Below are 21,558 nucleotides of genomic sequence, written 5' to 3' on the forward strand. Positions count from 1 at the left end.
GAAGTTGAGAAAGCCCTTCAGCATGTTGGGTTTGAACGAATGGTGGGACATGGACAGGAGTTCAATCAGATGAATGGGTATGGACTGGCTGTGATCTGGATGATTCATTGGATGAAAATATTAACATTGATGAGCCACATCCATTTGGGAATTTGGATTGTAGGGTCGAGGCACTATTGCTACTTATTTGGAGGAGAGCTAGGTGATAAATACTTTTATGGAACAAATAAGCATTCCTCAAATTGTTCTGTTTTATTCATTTGGATTTCAGCATGCTGTACATTTTGAAAGTCCATCTGGATTCTCAGTGATCAGTCAAGATTAAAATCTGAGTGACCAATGCAATTGAAAACAGTCAGTTCTAGAACTTAGTGGAGCCCAGAGCCCAAGTTATATATCTGAATTAGAGGAGGTTGTCAAGGTCTTTTGGACTCCAGTAAATCAACTCTAGGTTGCCATATATTCAATCCATTGCATTTTAAATGAATTCTTAAATGTTTCATAGTTCACACAGTGGATACCACCCGCACAACCTGGTTGCTGGAACAAATGGTTAAAATTAAACATCCTGTTATTTTTGTGGGTGAATCTGGTACCTCTAAGACAGCCACTACTCAGAACTTCCTAAAGCATCTGAACCAAGACCTCAATGTAAGTGTTTGTGCTTAATTAATAACAACCAATAGTTCTTTAGCTCTTTAGTATTTATAAAAAAATAAAAAAGGCTTTGCAACTTATTTAACTCATTTGATCACATATTAGTTCCTTAATCTGTTATTTCTAATTCTTTTATACATTTTGCCTTTTCCTTCCTTTTAAAGTATTCATACTATCCCTTTTATAAATCTTTGCCTCTCCACCCTTCTATATGAGTCTTTTCTGCTGCTCTTTTGCATGCTACTGAATTTCCTGGGAGAAGTCACAGAACTGTACTGACTGAATCAAATACAAATTGATGTTATCTAAATGTCACTGCTGTTTGACTTTCCTCTTACTTTTCCCTGACTGACTCTATGTCACACTCCGCACAGAAATCATCCTAAGCCTTCTCTTTTTTTTCTCAAACCACCCATACCTCCTCCCCCCTGCCTCTTAGGAGAGGACCTCACTTCATTCTTTGCTGATGATGGCTTTTTTTTTTTTTGGCCTGTCTGGGAATTGGTTTGAGGTAGGAGGTAAAGCTAAAGGGGAAAAAAAGTACTCCCTCCTTCCCAGCCTACCACCTTTGGAATGCAGGGATTGTTGCCCAGGTTCAGCCACATCTTTTCTCTTCCCACTCAGCAGTTTCTACTCACTTCTCCCCAACAATAACAAAATTTATAGTGCACTCAGTAAGCATGGTTGTGAGACTTCTTTCAGTTCTGTTCAGCATCATGTGAGTAGGAGCAGAAAAGGTGGAGAATGGGAGTAATTGTGAGCTGGACCTGAGAAAGTACTTAAAGGTATGGGGACTGGAGGTCATGGAGAGGACAGAAAATAGGTTTAGCCAGGGTGAGGTATAGGGAGAGATAGAATGAGAGGAGGTTACAGCCATATGCAGGGATGGCAGAGTCTGCCATGTTTAGTACTCATGGATACTGGTAATCTTGTAAAAATATGACTAGGCTGAGAAGAGTTATCTTGACTCTTCCATTTCTCTTTTCATTAAAGTAGAATGTCAACTCCTTGAGGACAAGGACTGATTTGTTTTTATCTTGATCTCCTTAGTGGATACCACAGTTCCTTTTGCATAGTAGGTATTTAATTAATGTTTTTTTAATTGACTTGACTATACTGCTTCCAAGGCCCATATGTAAAAACTGGCTTATTTGCAGATTGGAGACAATAACCTACCTCTTTCAGGGAAAAGGTATGACTCATGCCTTAAAGCACAATGAGGTTTTGTTTTGTCCCCCCCCCCCTGCCTTTTGGAGGGCAATTGGGTTTAAGTAACTTGCCTGAGGTTACACAGCTAGTTTTTTTGTGTGTGGGTGTTAAGGGTCTGAGGCTGGAAGGGAACTCAGGTCCCCCTGACTCCAGGGCCAGGGCTTTCCTCACTGTGCCACCTAGCTGCCAGTGAGGTTGTTTTGATACACATTTTCAGTGAGTTGAAAAAAGTTTAAGTTTGAAAATTGTTAAATTAATAGAATAGATTGAAACTCTTGTTCAAATTTTTGTGGTTGACTCGTCACACTAAATCCCAATACTTTCCTATCTCTGACAAATTCAGATTGTGCTCATTGTTAATTTTTCCTCCCGGACCACGTCCATGGATATTCAAAGGAATTTGGAGGCAAATGTTGAGAAGAGAACTAAAGACACTTATGGACCACCAATGGGGAAACGTCTCCTGGTGTTCATGGATGATATGAATATGCCCAAGGTAACTTGAGGATTTCATTGAGAATGTGCCAATAGCCTTCATGAAGTGTGTATTCTCATTTGGAAACCCCAGAATGGTTACTAGTTTTGTTTTTTTTTAATCTATGTATTGTTTTCTTTCTTAAAGAAGAATAGTGGTCAAATTGAATAACAATGCATCAATAAGTGAATTCAAACTCTTCTGCGACTTCAAATAGTAATTCTTTGCCTTTCCTTCCTTCTTTGCTTGCTTCCTGAATATAGGCACAGTTCCTACCCTAAAAATTTAGACCTACAAGGTCCTAATTGCCTAAAGGAGGGGGACCTTTATTATACACAGTAAAAATATTACTGGGTTTGGCTTCTTTGGCAAAGCTTGTGTAGGAGTGTGCTGGTGCTAGCTCAGATCAGGAAGGCTGATTTTCAGAGTGATCACTTACATCTTGGAAATCAGTAAATGCTTCAAATCAGGGCTTGCTTGGCTGATTTCATAGACTTAAAAAAATTATTGAGAAAATATTAATAAGGCAAATCAAACTTAAAATATGTTCTGTGCACGTTTTTTTCCTGAGAGATCTGTTAAGCATTTACCAGTACATCCCTGCCCTGTCTAGCATTTAAAATTATACGGGAACCCATTTTGGAAAAATTCTATTTCCCTGATAGAGTGAGTACACAACCAAGATCTATGACAATGTATCTTCTGTGATAGATTATTAGCTTCTTGAGGGCAGGGACTGTTTTGTTTTTGAGTTTCCATCTCCAAGGACCAGCGCAGTGTGTGGCACATAGTAAGTGTGGCATATAATAAATGCTTGTTGATTGATCAGTTAATTAATTCTTTTCTTCTAAAAAACAAGGTTGATGAGTATGGCACGCAGCAGCCAATTGCTCTGCTGAAGCTCCTTTTGGAGAAGGGTTTCCTGTATGACCGTGGGAAGGAGATGAATTGTAAAGTCCTTCGAGATCTGGGATTCATCGCTGCAATGGGAAAGGCTGGAGGGGGTAGGAACGAAGTTGATCCAAGATTTATTTCTCTCTTCAATGTTTTCAACGTGCCATTTCCTTCCGAAGAGTCTTTGCGTTTAATTTATTCCTCCATCTTGAAAGGCCATACCAAGGTAATTCGAACGGGAATCAGAAACTGAAGCTCAAGTATTATTTGACCATAACTTGTGATGAGTTAAATTATAGCCTTCAAAGGGCTCTCTGATGAGCTGCCCCCTCCTACCACCCAGCTGCCTGGCACCACTCCTTCACTTCTTCTTCCTCCTCCATCAGGCCATCTAGGTACTTGAGGTGGTTTCACTTTGTAGGTGTTCTCGGAGGGGATCGCTGCGGTGAGTGACCTGATGACCTCCTGCACACTGCTGCTTTACCAAATGATTGTCCAGGACCTTCCACCCACGCCCTCCAAGTTTCATTACATCTTCAACCTTCGGGATCTCTCACGAGTGTTCAATGGCCTTGTGCTCACCAACCCAGAGCGGTAAGCTTGCGTAGTCCCACTTGCACCTGGTGCCCTGGTGTGAAACCACCAGCTCCTCTTTGAGGGAGGGGGTCACCATATCCCTTCCTCCCCCATTCCACAAGCTCCTGTGGCTTCCCATTACCTCACCTTCAGGATCAAATGTATTCACCCTTCCGTTTGGTGTGTAAAGCCTTCCATAATCTCACCCCTTCTTACATTTCCACTCATCTCACACCCTGCTCCTCTCCACATCTTCTTCCATACAGCAACACTGGTCTCCTTGATCTCTCTCTTTATTCTGTCTCCTGACTCTGAGCATTTTTACTGACAGTTTCCTGTGTCTGAAATAATCCTTCTCTTCCTCCCTCCTCTTCCTTCTCCTCCTCCTCTTCTGCCCCCTTCTTCCCAATTCTCTTTTATCTTAATGCAGCCCCTTAATGCAGTTGATTATCTCCAATTTATTCAGTCTGTGTTTTGTTTGTGCATAATTTTTTAACATATCATCACCCTTGTTGGGGTTTACAAATTAATTAAGTAATTAATTTTTAGTTTATAACATTCACTTCCAAAAGCTTTTGAGTTCCAAATTTTCTCCCCCTCCCCAAGATGACAGTCTGACATAGGCTCTACATATACATGCATGTTAAGTATATTTTCATATTAGTCATGCTGCAATGAAGAATTATAACCAATGGAATGAACGACTAGAAAGAAGAAACAAAACCAAAAAGAGAGAGAGCAAATTGTAGGCTTCACTCTGCATTCAGACTCCGTAATTCTTTCTCTGGATATGGATTTTGGGGTTTTAAATACTTTCTTAGTATCCCCAGCTCTTAGCATAGTGTCTGATGGCTATACATAGTAGGAGCCTAATAAATGCTAGTTAACCAAATGACTCCCTATTAGCTTTTGTTTTTGCCTTTTAGTTCATGGCAGAGAAATACACAACCTAAGAATTGAGCAGAAAGAGGAGTGTGTATGTGTGTGTGTGTGTGTGTGTGTGTGTGTGTGTGTGTGTGTGTAAGGGGAGGGGGAGAAAGAGAAGAGAGAAGGGAGAGAGAAGAGAGAGGAGAGAAAGAAAAGAGAGAGACAGATAGACAGCCTCTGTGATGGGCTTGTAATCTATTTCCTGAAGTTATCCCTTTCCCCCTTCTGTCTAGGTGCTCTGAAGTGTGTCCCAATGACAATATCACTGCTGTTTTGGCTTCCATGGTGCTCCATCCAAATACTTCTTACTTCTGGCTCCCGGATGTTCTTGAATGATATACCTTCCTAATAGCACCCCCTCCCCCCCCTTTTTTTTTAGCTTAGTCTGTTTCTTTTGAATAAGGTGTACCCGTTCAGGGCCGTTGCCTTCACTCCTCCCCAGTGCTACTTATCAAGGGACCTTTGAAGAAATTTGCCTTCTTATATTAGGAGCTCTAGTTTTCCTTGCTGGTTGCCTAAACTTTGGCCATTTAGCTCTTTTCTTGGATTTTGTCTCCTATGAACTTCTTGGTGTCTGAACTGCTATTCTTCCTAAATTGTCATTGTTTTCTATTGTTACCTAGCTTGGTGGATATATGTCGGCAGTTTTCTCCCTCTCCCTTCCTTTTTCAGTTTAAAGCCCCTTTGGTTATTAGATTTGCAAGAACCCAGGCAAATACATTCTTATTAGCCTTTGTCCTGTGTATTCTGGAATACACTTCGCATCTGCTCCCATGCCCAGCTCCCACCCCTCCCAGGTTAAGGTCATCATTTGCTGTTGTCGTCGATCCTTCACCACCAAGTTATGGACTCAAACCTTTGCTGAAACCACCTTCCCCCAGGAGCCTTGTCTCCCCTCTCATTGGAGGCATTCCAAACTCCTCCTTCATAGAGGGCAGAAAGTGGATTCAGCTCATTTTAGTTTGCATCTGCTGCCCTGACTGGCTTCACTTCCAGGGAACAAGATGCCCCCCTGCTGTGGGGTCTTCCTGGTGCCCCCTCCCCTTTCTTTCCTCCTTCTGCATTTTGTCACCCACTTTAGAATGTAAGCTCCTTTAGAACAGTGACGATCATTCCTTTTCATTAATTCTGTCTCCAGTGTATAGCTCAGTACCTGGAACATAGTAGGTAATTACTAAATGTTGATTTGGGTTGGACTGGATTGGAGTCTGTGGAGTTTACATTTTAAGCCACAGTCCCACAAGCCAAATCCCCTTCTTAGCCAGCAGTTCTCTTCCCAGGTGAGTTTTTCTCTTTTGCACCCTGTCGTTCACAGTGAGGAGAATGCCTTTTGAAGGCCCCCTCTGGCCTCCAGTTTCTTGTCTGAGATTTCATTATCTTTGGCAATTCTTTCTAAGCTCTTTCTGGCAGTGTAATTGGTGCCAGCACAGCACATGAGAAGTGGATAGTAGTCTTGGGGAGGAGCTCTCCGTTAGGTTCTATACCAAGCCCCTCAGGTCCTGACAGGTCGACAAGTGGCTATCCACTTAGCCCAGAGGAGGGAGTTTCCAGCTTCTGCTGCTCTGCCTTTCCCCTCTCACCTCATGGCACCATTATCCCTGGGAAGATGAACAGCTGCTGCCCCCCTCCTCTTCAAGAAGAACTTCTCTTTTTTCTCTACTTGTAAGAGTAGAGGGGTCCTTCTAGTGGCAGCTAGGGGGCACAGTGGTGCACAGAGCCCTGGGCTTGGAGTCAGGAATGCCTGAGTTCAAATCCAGCCTCAGATATTTGTGTGACCCTGGGTGAGACACTTCACCCTTGCTTGCCTCAATTTCCTCATCTGTATAATGAGGATAATAATAGCATCTCCCTTGCAGGGTAGAGAGGTAGAGAGGATCAAATGAGATAATAATTATAAATTAAATATTGTTAGTCTAGAGGACATAATTTTTAAGGTTCATGTTAAACTCCTGATCTCTATTTGCAAACAGAGAAAAGGAATCTAGGACTTGACTCCCTTCCTAACTAAATACCAGTTTCACAATGAACATGCATGACAAATTTCAAAGAAATATATCTAGGTTGATAGTAAAATAAAAATCAGGGAAAATATACATATGAGAATATATATAGATAAGGCAATGCAGATTGAAGGAGCTCTCCCATTGGGAATGAGGTAACTTAGCTTAATCAAGAGAGAGTCCCAGATCTTACCCAAAGGGGAAATTCTCCAAAGTCTCAAGTGTAACAAGCTGTGGTTAGCAACATGATGGAGATTTTCATCTGCTCTTATGTCAACTTTTCCCCAGTCTTTCTCTCCCTTTATCACCCCAAAGAGAGGTTGGCATCACAGATTTTCTCTCTCATAGCTGGAATCCAGAAGAATCTGGAACCTCAAGAAGCAGGAAGGAAGAAGAATGCTTCTTTCTTGTTCTTGCCAACTCTGGCCTGCCTATCATGCAGGTGTGGGGACATTGAGTAATCACTACCCACCAGTGAGGAGAGAGCCCCGTGCCAATGAGTCTTGAGGCTCGGGTTTCACTGTTATATTCTAGATTCTACAAATGTGTTGGGCTATAAAGGGAAATGGAAGAATTTCATTACTCTTCGTCCCAGAAAATTATTAATGTGTTTCTTTCTGAGTATTATTCTCTTTATGTTAAATTTTAGAGCAGAGTTTCTTAATCTGGGAACTTTTAAAAAAATGTGGTAGCTATATTCCAATATAATTGGTTACCATTGGAACCCTACATATTTTATTTTATGCATTTAAAACCATGTTTCTGAGGTGTTGGTAGTCTTTGCCAGGCTGGCAAAAAGATCCACGATGCAGAAAAGGTTAAACTAGATGAAAGATAGGAAGTTCATCATTAGCTCTGTTCCCAATAGTGGTTTTTTTTTTTTTTTACATTTCAGAAGTTCTCATTTTAATAAAAGTGACTGTTTTTTTGAGCTCTGCTCTTTAACTTTATATCCAAGCTGTTTGTGTTCTCTACATTCAGGTTTCAGATAGTATCACAGATGGTGAGAGTCTGGAGAAATGAGTGTTTGAGAGTTTTCCATGACAGATTAATTAACGAATACGACAAGACTTTGGTTAGTATCCCTAAATGCAATTATGAACGTATGACTGTAACCGTGTTGATTTACTCACTCATAGTATTGATACATTAGTGCAAAAGGCCAAAAATCCTGGATTTGTGAGAGATTTTTTTTTGGATATTACGTGGATGGCTGAGAAACCAACCAACTCAGAATCACGCAATAACGAGAGATAAGTGCACACAGGAAGGCTACATTATTTAGTACCTTTTTATTGGAAAAAAGTGAAGCCACAGACAAAACATTCATCCAAATTCTGCTTGAAGTGATAGCCAGATGGCAGTGGGGTTGAGAGCACTGGAGCTAGAGTCAAGATCTGATTTTCAATCTTGTCTGAAGACACTTAATAGCTGTATAACCCTTGGCAAGTCACTAAATCTCTCAGCCTCATTTTCCTCTTCTGTAAAATGGGGATAATAATAGTACCTACCTTCTAGAGTTTTTGTGACAACTGAATGAATGAACATATGTAAACTGCTTTGCAAACCTAAAGAAAGCACATAAGGGCGGCTAGGTAGCACTGGAATCAGGAGGACCTGAGTTCAAATTTGACCTTAGACATTTAACACACAAAAAAACTAGTCATGTGACCTTAAGAAAGTCACTTAACCCCAACTGCCCTCCAAAAAAAGCAAAAAAAAAAAGAAATTCTAGTTGTTGTTACTATTAATTGCATGGAAATACCACTTGAATTTTAGCTAATTTGCTGGTAAACATTCCTTTTTGGCCTGGTGTTAGTCACCCTTGCTTTGTTTCTTACTCTGTCTTCTTTTGTCAGGTACAAGAACATATCCAGACCTTGGTTCAGGAACATTTTGCAGAGGACTTGGAATTTGTCATGAGAGATCCTATACTCTTTGGAGATTTTAGGATGGCCTTGCATGAAGGAGAGCCTCGGATTTATGAAGACATCCAGGATTATGAAGCTGCAAAAGCTCTTTTCCAGGTATGGTCCAGCTGGTCATCTTTAAGGCGGCCTTTTCTCCATGGCAACAACCTGACAGTCAGTCTGAAGATGGTGGATGACAGTGCATGAGTTTGGGTCCTGGCCCTTCCATTCACCTTATCATCATTTTCCTTTCATAAGCTGAGCTCCTGGGCAGGGGGATATAGAGGGGAATTACATATTAATAGATGCATGAAAAAGAGAGTTAGCACAGAAAACTTCCAGCTTTGACCATCTGCACACCAAATGGGGTAGTGCTTCTAGAGATCCTGTTCTGAAGTGAAATGTGGCTTATTTCTCATTCTGTGCCAATAATTTGATTCAACAAAACCAAATGTAGTGTAGTAGATATGAGACTGGCCTTGAAGTCAGAAGACCTGGGTTCAAGTCTTTAACTCTGATGTGTGACCCTAGGCAAGTCTCTTACCCTGGCAACTCCCTAAGACTCATCTGTATGATGAAATTTGTTTTTGATTTTTACATTCTGATAACTGTATCTCAATATAATGATTTATTTAATAATCCTATTATACATTTAAAAACACTATTCTGAGATGGAGGGTCCTTAGACTTTTCCAGACTGCCAAAGGGCTCCGTGTTGACAGAAAACCAGTGAAGAATCCCTCCTTTAAGACTAATTTGCAGAGCAAGTGATCTGCAGTGGTAGCAAGAGTTTTCTCCCTGGGAAATTCCCTAAAATGATGAAATTGTGGGTATGGAAAATGTTTTCTCCCACAAATAATAGGTTTAAGGTTCAGGATAATGAATATTTGTCATATAAATAGTTAAATTCTTTGGCTTGTCTTTATCACCTCCATTACGTAAAAGCATCTGTACTGTTAATACTTGTCTTCTTTTTTTGCCCAGGAAATTCTTGAAGAGTATAATGAAAGCAACACCAAGATGAACCTGGTTCTCTTTGATGATGCTTTGGAGCACCTGATTCGAGTCCATCGGATTATTCGAATGGATGGGGGCCACGCGCTGCTGGTTGGGGTGGGGGGCTCTGGAAAGCAGTCCCTGGCGAGGCTGGCCGCGTTCACCGCAGGCTGTCAGGTTCGTACCGTGCCGATGGCTCCTCTGCAGTGGATTCCAGTGTTGGAGCCACTGTAAATCAAGGCTTCCCTGGATTGTGAAGCTGAGTTTGTGCTCCTTTTAAGAATCTGACAACTGCTGCTTTAACAGCCTCTCTGTGAATATCTTAAGATCTTGTCTTTTATCTGGAATGGAGAATCCTAGGCCTCTTGCTTTGGTTCTTTGGAAAATTTTACAGTCATTGACACAAACTGCTCTAATTTCATCCTTTCTCAGCATATGAGATGTCCAAGTAGGTCCCTGGAGGGGAGGGACTGTTTGCATGTGTGTTTAGGTACCCTCAGTGTCTACTTGTTGAATTGAATCAAATGAATTATTGTTTGCTCTGCCTCAACCAACCAAAGGAAATATTGAACACAAACAATGCATTTTACATTTGTTCACATGTTTATATTTGGATTTGTTTCACAGTCAATTAAGTCACATTAACCTTAACTTTCTAGTGTCTAATACATTGTATTTTTATGTTATCAGGTGTTTGAAATTGTTTTAAGTCGAGGGTATTCTGAAAATAATCTCCGAGAAGATCTCAAGAACCTCTATATAAAACTTGGAATTGAGAACAAGTTGATGATTTTCTTATTCACAGATGCCCATGTGGCAGAGGAAGGGTTCTTGGAGCTCATCAACAACATGTTAACATCAGGTAATGTAGAGAGATGTTGTCTCTTCCCCATTAGAACATAAGAACTTTTCATTTCCGCAGCACCAGAGATGGTGCCTATCACATAGTAAGTTTTTATTAAATGCTTGTTAGTTGATTGACTGTTTGATCTCAAATATTTATCCACTTGAGCTCTGTTAGGCAGCTTTCTGAGGGATACGTTGATTTACTGCCCCATCTGGCAACCATTCTAGTAGTCCCTGGTTTCTTTGATACTGAATCAGAGTCTGAGGATTTCTGTGGTTGCCTATGTAGAGCTTTCAATCCAGGAATTTTGGAGTTTGATGTTAGAGTCAGAAGACATGAGTTTGAATCCTAATTCTGCTGCTACCTAACTACATGACTGTGGACAAATCTCCTCACGTCTCACAACCTTGGTTTCTTCATCTGCAGATGAGGACCATTATTAATTGCTCTGCCTGTATAACCGTTTTCATTATCAACCTCACAGGGGTTTCCTGAGGAATGAACTTTGTAAACTGTGAAACACTATGCCTGTTATAGCACCTACTCTGGTTTCATTCCCTCTCTTAGGCCTTAGATGCACAGGTTGGAGTCCTCAGTGGGCACTCCATCTTCTCTTCCCCACCTCTCTGCACACCTACAACTCTATCATGCACATACACACAGGATTCTATGATCTAGTAGAAGAGAGAGAGAGAGAAAGAGAGAGAGAGAGACAGACAGAGCGACAGACAGACAGACAGAGAGACAGACAGAGACAGAGAGACACAGAGACAGAGAGAGAAAAATAGAGATAAAGAGAGACAGAGACAGAGAGAAAGAGAGACAGAGACAGAGACAGAGGACAGAGAGAGACACCCTGAGTTCTGGCTCACCAACTGAAGAGTCCTCACTTGTGGTTTTACAGCCAATTAGAAGATATTACCACACTATAATCCTCTCAGTCTTGGATGGTCAGAAACTGGCTCCCCAAAGCTTTTCTTTGTGGAAGCCCAAGTATTTTCTTGGCCTGGAACCAAGGGGGAATATTTGTATATTCTCTGAGGACCCCCAGACCAATCTACCTGTGCCACACAAGTATGAATTAATATTATTAGAGAAGAAATGAACCTTGGTGATCTAGTTTGTAAGCTTACCTCTGAAGTTCCAGCAACACACAAACCTTATGTCTCTGTTCAGTTGCCGTTTTCTTTTCCTTTTTTTTTTTTTGGAATTAAATTTTATGTTTATTTTTAGTTTACATCATTCATTTCCATAAGATTTGGAGTTAAAAATTTTCTCCCCATTTTTCCCCTACCCACCACCCCAAAACAGCAATCCCATTGAATATACCCTACCCCAATCTGCTCTTTCCTATATCTTCCCCCATCCCTGCTCTGACTTTCCAGTAGGGCACAGTGAATCTCTATGCCCCAGGGACTGTATATCTTATTTCCCAGTTGCATGTAAAATAATAATCATAATAATATATATATATATTTTAAACTTTTGATTTTAAAACTTTGAATTCCAGATGCTTTCCCTTCCTCCCTCATTACCCACCCTTACTGGGAAGATAAGCAATTCAATATAGGTTGTACATGTGTAGCTACACAAAACATTTCCATAGTGTATATATTGTGAAAGACTGACTATATTTCCCTACATGCTATCCCACCCCCAACTTGTTCTATTCTCTACTTTGATCCTGTCCCTTTTCAAAAGTGTGTGCTTCCAACTTCCCTCCCCACCCCCAGCCTGCCCTCTCTTCTGTCATCCCCCCTCTCATCCCCTTCCCCCCTACTCTCCTGTAGGATGAGATACCCTATTTAGTGTGTATGTCATTCCCTTCCTAAGCCAAATTCAATGAGAGTAAGGTTGACCCATTCCCTTTTCCCTTCCTGTTCTTACCCTCTATTGTAACAGTTTTCCCTTGCCTCTTTTATATGAGATAATTTACCCCATTCTGTCTCTCCCCATCTCCTCTCACTATATTCCTCTCTCACCTCTTAATTTCAACTTTTAAGTATCATCCCTTCCTATTCAATTGGTCCTGTGCCCTGTCTATGTATAACTTTACATATATATATATATGTATATATATATATGTACACACACACTCACATATCTATTCATATACCCATATACCCTCCTATATAGACATATATATGTATATATATATATATATACATACATACACATTTCTATTCCCTTCAACTATTCTCATACTGAGAAAAGTTTCATAAGTTACAATTATCATTTTTTGATGTAGGAATATAAATAGTTCAACTTTGATAAGTTCTTTATGATTTCTTTTCCCTGTTTACCTTCTCATGCTTCTTATATCTGAATGTCTAATTTTTTATTCAACTCTGGCTTTTTAATCAAGAATGCTTGAAAGTCCTCTATTCCATTGAATGACCATATTTTCCTCTGAAACATGATACTCAGTTTTGCTGGGTAGGTGATTCTTTAATCACAGCTCCTTTGATCTCCAGAATATCATGTTCGATCTCTCAGTGTAGAAGCTGCTAGATCCTGTGTTATCCTGATTGTGTTTCCACAATATTCAAATTGTTTCTTCCTGGCTGCTTATAATATTTTCTCCTTGATCTGGGAACTCCAGCACCTGGCTATAATATTCCTAGGAGTTTTCTTTTTGGGATCTTTTTCAAGAGGTGATGTGGATTCTTTCAACCTCTATTTTGCCCTCTGATTCTAAAACATCAGAGCAATTCTCATTGAGAATTTCTTGAAGGATGATTTCTAGCTTCTTTTTTTGATCATGGCTTTCAGGTAGTCCAATAATTTTTAAATTGTCTCTCCTGCACCTATTTTCCAGGTCAGTGGTTTTTCCAATGAGATATTTCACATTGCCTTCTATTTTTTCATTTGTTTAGATCTGTTTAATAGTATCTAGATTTCTCATAAAGTCACTAGCTTCCATTTGCTCCAATCTAATTCTGAAGGAATGATTCTCTTCAGTGAGCTTTTGAGATTCTTTTTCCATCTGGCAAATATGGCTTTTTAAGGCATTCTTCTCCTCATTGGCTTTTTGAGCCTCTTTTGCCATTTGAGTTAGTCTATTTTTTAAGGTGTTATTTTCTTCAGTCAGGATGTTGACTCTCATTTCATAATTTTCTCGCATCATTTTCATTTCTCTTCCCAATTTTTCCTCCACTTCTCTTACTTGGTTTTCAGTCAGATTGCTGTGCTTGCTTTGCTTCCTTTGGTTGCTCATGTTGCCACTCAATTATTTGACTTTTGAATTTTTGCCACAGTAGAACTCTGCTACCAGAGAGGGAAGCTTTGTCCCGAATGCTGGAGTTTTCTCAGCTGCAGTAGCTATTAGTTGGCTGCCCTCTCTGAAGTCTCCATACACTTTGGAAAACTGGTCACACACCCCAGGACCTGCACCCTAGACAGTGATCCAGATCCAAGCAGGTTAAATATTACCCCTCAGACTGGTTGCTTGGTCCCCCTACAATCTGCAGGCCAGAAGCTATGAAGCAGCCACAAGGTGTTGGCTGCACAGCTGTGGTGCCTCAGCCACTTCTCCTTCTAGGGGGCAAAGACCAAACTGCACTCCCAGACTCCTGGTTCACAAAGTCCACACTGCACTGACCTCTCACTTTGTCCTTAGCATCTATGGGTTGATAATTCTGGAAACCACCACAGCTGCTGGTGATCTGAAGACCTTCTAGCCAGTGACTGGTTGTGGATGCCCTGAGGTTAAAACCTCCAGCTCACTCGGGGCTGGGCTTGGCTCCCAGAGCACTGAGCTGGCCCCTTCCTGCTGGTCTGCCAGACTGTCTTCAGCGGGAAGTTAGTTTGTCTCTGTCATTTTGTGGGTTCTGCAGCTCCAAAGTTTGTTTAGAGTCATTTTTTACATGAATTGGCAGAGGTGGAAGCAGGAGCCGCGCAGAAGTCCTCTGCCATCGGCCCCCCCCCCCCCCAGTTGCTATTTTCCTACCTGTGCACCTCTGGCCTGTCCCCTCCATCCCCCCAGGTAGAATGTAGGCTCCTCAAGGTCAGTGACTCTTCTGTTCCTGTCTTTCTATGCTTTTCACACTCACCACTTCACAAGGGCTGGTCGAATTGAATTGATCTGAGCAGCCTGACTGACTGTGGAGGGGAGGAGGCATGTGGAGAAATCATTACAGACATACAGAAACAAATCTGACCACACTTTGTGGTATCATTTCTGCAGTGATTAAGAGCAGCCTTTTGGGGTGTGGGTCATGGAAAGGCTAAGAATGGATTCTGTTTTCTGAGGCCCCAACAATCTCTGGATCAAACCCCACCGAGACAGGATGTGTCTGTAGATTCACTGAGATTTTACCACTTTGTCTTCTCAGGGCACATTTCAGCCTCTAGTGGGTTATAAACTGTGTCCTGGTGACTCAAAGATCCTGGGTCTAGATCTGGAGGAGACATCTGAGTCCCAGGGTGATAAGGTGAATTGTCTGTGGCCACAGAGGCAGGAAGTGTGTAAGTTTTAGCAAATAGAATATCGCTTCCTTTTAATAAAAGGTAGCATTTTCTGTATAGCCCATGCTGGGATCACAGTATCACAGATCTAGAATTGGCAAGGACCTTAAAAACTGTCTGTTCCCACCTCTTTGTATTAGAGGTAGGTATATGGAAACCCATAGGAGTTCAATGAACTGCCTTTACATGGTCTCACAAGTAGGAAGTGATAGAGATGGCATTCAAACACAGGACCTCTGACCCCAGAGCCTGTGCTCTTCTCAAAGTTTTTAGAGTTGGGACCTATCATAGCTTTGTTGTCAAGAATTCCTGTTCCTCCCAACAATGTGGACATTTTCTCCATGGACTGTGTAATTTATAGTCTTGGAAAATTGCCAGAGGATGCTAACACTTGCCCATGGTCATGTGGCCCTAAACCTGTATCTTTAAGACTACAAGATTAGCCCTTCATCCACCACATTCTGCTGTCTGTCTGACGTATGACTATGATGAAAAAATCCACAGCCCGGTTTCCTTGCATCCCAACCTTGTCTGCCATTCTTCCCCCCAGCCTAACCATCAACTTTTACATACTAACTCCCACTTCTACAACTTCATCTGAACCATTCCCTCTACTTTGAAATGCTATCCCTCTTCTTCCTACTTTCTTCATTAGAATGTAATCTTGGGGCAACTAGATGGGCACAGTGAATAGAGCACTGGCCCTGGAGTCAGGAGGACCTGAGTTCAAATCCGGCCTCAAACACTTGACATACTTACTAGCTGTGTGACTTTGGGCAAGTCATGTAACCCTAATTGCCTTGTCTTCCCCCCTCCAAAAAAAAAAAGAATGTTATCTCCCTGACGGTAAACATTGTTTCATTCCCTATATTTGCATCCCCAGCACCTAGTATAGTGGCTGGCACACAGTAGGCACTTAATAAATGCTTATTGATTGATCACCTGATTCCTTTTATAAAAATCCTACCTATTTTTTGAGATCTGGCTCAAATCTCACTCTTTTTATAAGGTCTTTCCGTTATTTTTTAAATTGACTCTCTAAGATTCCCTAAGTAAACCATTGTGTTATCTGCAAAAAAAGATATTTTGCTTATTCCTTGAGTTTCTGTTTCTTATTTTATTGTAATAACTAGCATTTATAGAACATTTGCAAGTCACAGTGGTCACAAAGAACAGTCTTGCTTTACTCTGATTTTATTGGAATGCTTCTAGTGTTACTCCATTATATAGATAATGCTTGATCTTGGTTTTATATGGATGCTATTTACCATATTAATGACTCATTTATTTCTCTTCTCTTTAATGTTTTTTTTTAACATAAAGAGGTGTTGTGTTTTATCAAAAAGTTTTCTGCATTTTTGTATCACATCATTTTTATTGTTTGTGTTATTAATGTAATCTGTCATATTTTTAACTAGTGTAGTTTGTTATATTTATAATAATATAAGAACTAACCTTATATTCTGGGTATAAATCCAACATGATCATAGTATATAATCTTTTTAATATGTGTTATAGCTTTTTTGCTAATATTCAAATTTTGCATTGATATTTATTTGTGATATTTGTCTATAATTTTCTTTCTCTAATTTAGATCTTCTTGGTTTAATTTGAGGGACATATTTCTTTCTTTCTTTTTTTTTTTGGAGGGAGGAAAGTAGGGCAATTGGGGTTAAGTGACTTGCCCAAGGTCATATGGCTAGTAAGTGTTAAGTATCTGAGACCGAATTTGAACTCAGGTCCTCCTGACTCCAGGGCTGGTGCTCTACTCACTGAGCCACCTAACTGCCTCAGGGAATTCCTTTATTTCTTGTTAACTCTCTTTTTCTGAGATTGAATTATTTAAATTCTCTTTTCCTTATTCTGCTAATCTAGGTATTTTATATTTTTCCAAATGTCAATTCATTTTAATTTTAAACAGTTTTGTTGATATATCCTCTGAAAATTTTCCTCCATCTACTATGTATTTAATCTTTCCTTTAATTTTTAAAGGACTACAGTATATTTTATGCAGTGTTGAATTGAACAACTCTATGCTATAGATTTTTCCAAAAAATATGTTTCATTGTTTTCTAGGAATTGTGCCAGCACTTTTTCCAGATGATGAAAAAGACTCTATTCTAAGTCAGATTGGACAAGAAGCTGCTAAAGCTGGTGCAGGATTGGCTAAAGAAAGTGTCTGGCAATATTTTGTCAATAAGAGTGCAAATAACCTTCACATTGTCCTTGGCATGTCTCCAGTTGGTGATACACTGAGAACACGGTGTCGAAATTTTCCAGGTATAATTCACTTGGTCAGACCAATTAAGTTTCCTTGCTGCCAGGGTCTGGGCATTGGAGTCTAGGCATGGTTCCCACTTCCTTGCTCTGATGTCAGGTTACTATTTGCAAAGCAAATCAGAAAAATTCAGGAAATCATTCAAATAATGTGAGCCCTAAATACCAACTTTCCTCTGAATAATAGGACTGCCCTGGAGTTCTGCTTTTTTCTGCAGATTAAAAATTGGTTTTATTCATCCTTATTTGTTGCTGCTCTGACTTGTGAGAATGTATATTACCCCCTTGCACACTCCTGTTTAAAGTAAAAAATTAGTTAATGGATCCTAATTTTGCTGTTGCTTATGTATGAGTAGACTAATTGATTGAAGGAATGAAAAAACCTTGATTGAACATTAATTCTTAGTGCAAAGTAATGCACTATGTGCTGGGAATAGAGCCAGAATGACTATACAGACACCAACCTCAAGGAGCTCTCATTCTAATTTGTTATTGCTCAATCATTCAGCCGTGTCTGACTCTTCATGACTCTGGGGACCATACTGTCCTTGAGATTTTCTTGGCAGAGATATTGGAGTGCTTTGCCATCTTCTTCTCCAGTGGTTTAAGGCAAACAGAGATTAAGGGATTTGCCCAGGGTCACACAGTTAGTGAGTGTCTGAGGCCAGATTTGAGCCACCTGCACATTCTAATAGAGGGGAGACTCTATCTGTCTATCAATCTCTCTCTCTCTCTCTATTTTTTTTTTAAGCAATTGGGGTTAAGTAACTTGTTCAAGGTTACACGGCCAGTTATTTCTGGGTGTGGTGCTAAGTATCTTAGCCTGGATTCAATCCCCAGGTCATCCCGACTCTGGGGCTGGTGCTCTTACTCACTGTGCCACCTGGCCGCCCCTTCTGTCTATCTTTCTATCTGTCCATCCATCCATCTGTCCATCCATCCATCTATCCATCCACATATACACGTACACATGTATATACATACATACAAGAGTATACACACACTAACATACGTGTGTGTGTGTATCTGTAGGTTCAGCTATAGGGCAGATGGTAAGGCTGGTGTAGAGGAGAGAAAGCTGACATACAGATACATCTTCAGTGTCATTTCAGTTGATAAAACTATGTCCATGTTTGACATCGAGTTGCTGTGTGGCACTGAGGACTTGGCTGGTGAGAACACTCTTTTCTGAGTCTTCAGTAGCCATGATTGTTAAGGAGGCACCCGCAGAGTCTGTTGCCTGGTTGCTTGCCCACAACAGCTGCTTCCTTGGCTGATAGCTGGGTGTGGTTTGGGGTGGGGGTGGGCGGATTGGCTGGAAACAGGGTCAGTCGCCAACCCTCCTCTTCCTGGGTTCTTGGCTTCCAGTTCCTCTGTCCCAGCAGGGTCCGAGGAGGCAATGGCGCCAGTAGTTTGGTTGGCCTGCTCATACTTCTTCTAACAGTGTGATGGAAACTACAAGTCCGCTGAATAATGGAATTTTCCCCTGGTATGTTTCAATTACTGCTCACTGGTCAATAAAGGCGGTGGAGATGTCAATGCTATTGAAGCATAATGATCTTTACAATGTCCACTTTTTATTTTAGGTTTGGTAAATAATACAGGCATTGACTGGTACTTGCCGTGGCCACCTCAAGCCTTATTTGCTGTTGCCCAGTCATTTTTAGGTAAGTGTTGATAATGTGATTTAAGTTTTGGCATACCATAAGATAATTTATTTTTTCTTTTTAACTTTGAATTCCAATTAACTTTGAATTTTTGAATTCCTAATCAGTGATTTTTTTATAATAAGGAGCTAAGATTTATTTATTTATGGCAGGTAGTGGCACAGTACATAGAGGGCTGGGCCTGTAGCCAGGAAGACTCATCTTCCTGAGTTCAAATCTGGCCTTAGACACTTCCTAGCTGTGTGACCCTGGGCAAGTCACTTCACTTTGCCTCAGTTTCCTCATCTGTAAAATGAACTGGAAAGGGCAATGACAAGCCACCCTAATATGTCTGACAGGAAAACCTCAGATAGAGTAAACAGAGTCAGACACGACTGAAAATGACTGAACAACAACAAAGTTTTATTTAATGATGATGATAATTATAACTAACACTCACATAGTACTTAGACCAGTGCCTGGCACATAAGAGTTTAATAAATGTTTATTGACTGATGGATGTTTAAAGGTCAACAAGTGCCTTACAACCAGTATCTCCCTTTTGTTACTATCAATCTGTATGAAACCTATCGGGAAGATCTTAGTGGTTCCTTGACTTATCCATGGTTACATGTTTAGAACATGGGGATGTGAACCCAAAGCTTTCTGGCCCCACATCTAGTCCTCTGCTCACTGTTGTTGTGATGCCTCCAGCCCTCTTCCAGAATGATTTGAAGCAGTTAGTTCACAGGTAAAACATACTCAAGAACAGGACAAAACTTAGGGATACCAGGTGCATCGATGCCACAGGAAGAAAGCACAAGGGGACTCAATGCCACCAGACACAGATTGGACATTACGTTTGGTAATAACTCTTCTCATCGGTAAAGAAATCATAGAGCTTAGAGCTAAGATACCTTGAAAGATCATGTTGTCTAACTTTATTTCAGTTTATTTTTGTAAATTCATTTTGTTTGTTAAACTGATGATCAATAAAAACATGCAGAACTTCAAAATGTAAGCCTGTCCTTTACAGCCATGGGACAGCACAGTCTTTGAGGCATCAAAATTGTGACTGACCCCAAAGGTCAACGAAGAGATGCATGATAGGTGTAAGGGAGGGTCAGTATGTTACTCACAGTAGCTTGCAGCCAAGAAGGGTAAGAAGCTTACACCCCAAACCCAGAAATTCTTGATTGGAAAAGGAGGTGAACAGGAGAAGGTCCTGCCTGAGTCCTGCCAGACCCTGTAGGGAGGACTCATGAGAAGTCATGACCAAAGAAAGGTAATACATGAGTGGGTGTGGTTGGGTGGTGATTGGCATCACTAGGGGAAGTGACCATTTTAAGAGTGTCCAAATCTTCTAAAATGTATTACACAAACTGACAGGTGTACATTTTCAAGTATGCTTATTTATTCATGTTTGTGTTTGTCTTGCTATATTTTTATTGATGAGTTTAATAAATAGCAGGCAGCTTTTCCGCTCTGTTTTTATTTTAAAGCCAATTAGATTTCTAAGACACTAGGCAAATGTATTATTTTTTAAAAATAATTTTATTGATATTTTTTATCCCTTGTAAGAAGGGACCTGCTGTGTCTTCTTAGGCATCCTGTTCCGTGTTGGGAAAACCTTCACTATGAGAAAGTTTCTCTTTAGGTCTAAGACTTAACACTGAAGGAAGATTTAGAACCATCCTGATGTCAGGAAACTATTTGGGGCCCTTTAGACTTTTATTTATTTAATTACAGAATGACGTTTTAGGTCTCCAGTGCCTTTGTACATAAAGTTTGAATTATACTTGATAGTATTTAAACTCTGCCATGTCAAAGAAATTTTTATCTCTGGGACGACAGATCTCCTTCATTGTAGGGAGATACAATGGTCATCCTCTCTCTACACTGTAGCCTAAGAATCATTGTTGTTGTTAAGTCTTTTTTTCAGTCGTGTCTGACTTTTTGTGGCCCTATTTGGGGTTTTCTTGGCAAAGATACTAGCATGGTTTACCCTTTTCTTCTCCAGCTCATTTGACAGATGAGGAAGCTGAGACCAACAGGGCTAAGTGACTTTCCCAGGGTCACACAACTAGTAAGTGTCTGAGGCCAGATTTGAACTCAGGTCTTCCTGACTCTAGACCTGGCACTCTGTCCACTGTTCCACTCAGCTTCTCTCAGTATTATAGCCCAGCTTTATCAGAAAGAGGACACAATACACAGATTCCTACAGGAGATTCCTCTCACATTTCTGCCCTTTTGCTTTAGAGGATAACCCAATGATCCCACCTGATTACACAGAAGACGTGGTGGGACACATTGTTATGGTCCATGAGTCTGTTGGTGAGTACAGCACAAAATTCCTTCAGAAACTGAGACGAAGCAACTATGTCACTCCCAAGAACTACCTTGATTTCATCAGCACCTATTCCAAGTTACTGGATGAAAAAACTCAATTCAACATAGGTAAGATTTACATGCGGAAGGAAGTTCTACCTGATGAGAAATTCCCTTACGAAAGACACTTTACTGATGTCCTTTCTTTGCCTTGCTGGCATAATCATTTCCCTTCTTGCCCCATGCCCATGACTGAACCCTCCCTAGTGATGAGCAAAACCAGTGACCGGTCGACTTTTAAAAAAAGTTACTGAAAAGCTTGTTCTTCAATAGGGGTTTTGAAAGCATG

The 21,558-nt window shown here is 40.6% G+C and overlaps 1 protein-coding gene across 1 annotated transcript in view; it reads left to right on the forward strand.

Annotated features, from left to right (window-relative positions):
• The window catches only part of DNAH10 (dynein axonemal heavy chain 10), a 172,643-nt gene that overhangs the window by 112,861 nt on the left and 38,224 nt on the right, over positions 1-21,558 (forward strand). Inside the window, exons 43-53 of the mRNA XM_069081604.1 lie at positions 506-651; positions 2,210-2,362; positions 3,201-3,461; positions 3,657-3,829; positions 7,720-7,813; positions 8,598-8,765; positions 9,633-9,821; positions 10,335-10,506; positions 17,035-17,238; positions 18,822-18,902; positions 21,141-21,338. Of these exons, the coding sequence (XP_068937705.1) occupies positions 506-651; positions 2,210-2,362; positions 3,201-3,461; positions 3,657-3,829; positions 7,720-7,813; positions 8,598-8,765; positions 9,633-9,821; positions 10,335-10,506; positions 17,035-17,238; positions 18,822-18,902; positions 21,141-21,338 (1,839 nt within the window). The remainder of the gene's footprint in view (positions 1-505; positions 652-2,209; positions 2,363-3,200; positions 3,462-3,656; positions 3,830-7,719; positions 7,814-8,597; positions 8,766-9,632; positions 9,822-10,334; positions 10,507-17,034; positions 17,239-18,821; positions 18,903-21,140; positions 21,339-21,558) is intronic.

The sequence above is a fragment of the Petaurus breviceps genome, unplaced genomic scaffold (genome assembly GCF_028583685.1).
Source record: "Petaurus breviceps papuanus isolate PSGF00001 unplaced genomic scaffold, PetGlider_PUasm1.0 99, whole genome shotgun sequence".
NCBI classification, from domain to species: domain Eukaryota; kingdom Metazoa; phylum Chordata; class Mammalia; order Diprotodontia; family Petauridae; genus Petaurus; species Petaurus breviceps.